Genomic DNA, 2435 nt, shown 5'->3' with positions numbered 1-2435 from the left:
TTTTTAATAATTACATCAATTTCTGTTTATTATTATTATTATTATTATTATTATTGTTTGCGTTTTTTCACGTCTAATGATATGTTTTCCTTTGTTATTGATGTAATTGTTAAAAAAAATACCCAACGTATCACTTTTTTCACGAGTATTATGCTTCAACTAGTTATTGTTATTGTTTCCTTTGTATTAAATCACAGATCCATATAAAACTGGAGGAAAATGTGATAGTTTCAGTGTGTTTTTATTGGGATATCGGTTCTGTTTTTTATTTTAAGGTTTTAGTTAGCTGTTAAATCGATAATCCAATAAGATTATATTAAAATTATACTTTTATCCCTAGTTATATGATAGTGACTTTATATTATTTTAAATACATACACTATTGTTTTTTTGCATTTTATTGTTGTTGTCTTAGTGTTGACTGATATGCAATTTTCACGACAATGTTTTTGTTCAAATGCTGTGTTCAATCCAATATAGAGTAATCAGGGAAAATGCTGATGATGCTTTCTATGAGTTGGACAATCCAGAGGAACAGATCCAGTCTTATGTATTTGATGGTAATTTTGCTGCGTAGCACATTCCTTTTGGCATAATCTTTTGAGTATTTCATCTAATTACGCTATTTTGATGACACGCGTATCTTTTGATATTCCCTGTATCTATTCTAGTTGTTCGAGCTCACGTACCCAAAATGAATTTGGATGAGCTTTTCGAACAGAAGGATGAAGTTGCTAAGGCTGTCTTGGAGGAACTTGACAAGGTAATTTCAAATGTAGTACTTTCTTACAGTTGTTTCTGTTGTCCAATAGTGAAAGGGAAAGATGTTTATTTATGCTTCTCCTTTGGTGCTTGACAATTTTGCATATTTGTAGAGGCAAAAGAGTCGTGAAAGTCCCCTTCTATCCAATAGAAATTTGTCTTCCTTCAAGGTATATCTGATGTTAGTGTTGTCTGTCAGGTGATGGGAGCATATGGATACAATATTGAGCACATACTGATGATTGATATATTTGCGGACCCCTCTGTACTGAGAGCGATGAATGAGATAAATGCAGGTAACTGGCTGCTCCTAGTGTAGCAGATGAACACAGTATCTAGTTTAAACAAATAGGATTGTGTGTGGTGCTGATACTGAATGCGTCTAGTATGTGGGAAGTCAAAGATTACCATACTTATGCCATTTCTGAAAGTACTACATGAGTTTATAGTAAAGTATTCCAAATGTTGATAACGTCAATATAAAGAATGCCTCCAAGTTATGTTGCCTGGACTAGCCGCACCAATGTCAGATCCTAAAAAATTCATTACATCACACCCTTTGATGTTCTTGTAGAGTCCGAGCAACATAGCTTCCAAGTAGTTGTTGTGTTGACATCAGCACTAGATTTTACATCATGCAGACAAACAGTTCTTGGCTGCTCTAAACTCTACTCTTCTCCTATGCTGGTCATATGTTGTATTTGTAGCTCAAAGACTGCAGCTAGCTAGTGTATACAAGGGAGAAGCAGAAAAGATTCTGCAAGTTAAGAAAGCAGAAGCGGAGGCTGAGTCCAAGTATTTAGGCGGAGTTGGAGTCGCGAGGCAGAGGCAGGCGATAACAGATGGCTTGAGAGAGAACATATTGAATTTCTCTCACAAAGTTGAAGGCACCTCAGCTAAAGAAGTGATGGATCTCATAATGATTACACAGTACTTTGATACAATTAAAGACATTGGCAATTCTTCAAACAACACCACTGTTTTCTTACCACATGGTCCTGGACATGTCCGAGACATCGGTCAGCAAATACGTGACGGGATGATGGAGGCAGCCAGTGCACATATCCACACTGAATAGTGTAGCTCTGTTGATTTCTCAATATACCCTTTGTGATGAATGCGTATGTTTCACTTCCCTCTGGGCAAAAGACTAGACAATAAAGCTACTTAGATGCGTTTTTTGGAATGATCATCTTTGTTTCCCATCTGTGATATTTTCAATAGGGGTGTGCGAAAATCGAATTATTTGGTTCGCTTGATAAAGCGAACCGAAAAATCGTTATTGGTTTATCAGTACCGGTTATTGAGTTAACGGTCTTTAAACAGTTTTAGAAATTTTTTTATTGGGATATCGGTTTGGTTTTCGATTTTAAGGTTTTAGTTAAAGGTTGAATCGATAACACAAAAGATTATATTAAAATTATGTATTTATTCCTAGTTATATGATAGCGGTTTTATATTTTAAATATATATTCTATTACTTTTTGCATTTTATAGTCGTCTTAAATATATATTCTATTACTTTTTGCATTTTATAGTTGTTGTCTTACTGTTGTTCTTTTCTTTATAAACTTGTTGGTTTATTGGATTTCCACCAATTAATATAAACTATAAACCTATATTGATTTTCTTTTTTGATAGATTGCTATCGATTGCTACTGCATTCAAGTTCG

At 34.3% G+C, this 2435-nt stretch overlaps 1 protein-coding gene across 1 annotated transcript; it reads left to right on the top strand.

Annotated features, from left to right (window-relative positions):
* The first annotated feature begins 187 nt into the window (after positions 1–187).
* LOC107847167 (protein PPLZ12-like) lies at positions 188–2228 on the top strand. The gene is made up of 4 exons (XM_047399806.1): positions 188–560; positions 672–763; positions 962–1058; positions 1470–2228. The coding sequence occupies exons 1-4, from the start codon at positions 458–460 to the stop codon at positions 1838–1840; spliced, it is 663 nt and encodes a 220-aa protein (XP_047255762.1). The 5' UTR covers positions 188–457; the 3' UTR covers positions 1841–2228.
* The last annotated feature ends 207 nt before the right edge of the window (positions 2229–2435 follow it).

The sequence above is a fragment of the Capsicum annuum genome, chromosome 11, assembly GCF_002878395.1.
Source record: "Capsicum annuum cultivar UCD-10X-F1 chromosome 11, UCD10Xv1.1, whole genome shotgun sequence".
Taxonomy (NCBI): domain Eukaryota; kingdom Viridiplantae; phylum Streptophyta; class Magnoliopsida; order Solanales; family Solanaceae; genus Capsicum; species Capsicum annuum.
The sequence above is the reverse complement of the archived record's forward strand: the minus strand, read 5'-3'. Positions and strand labels throughout refer to the sequence as shown.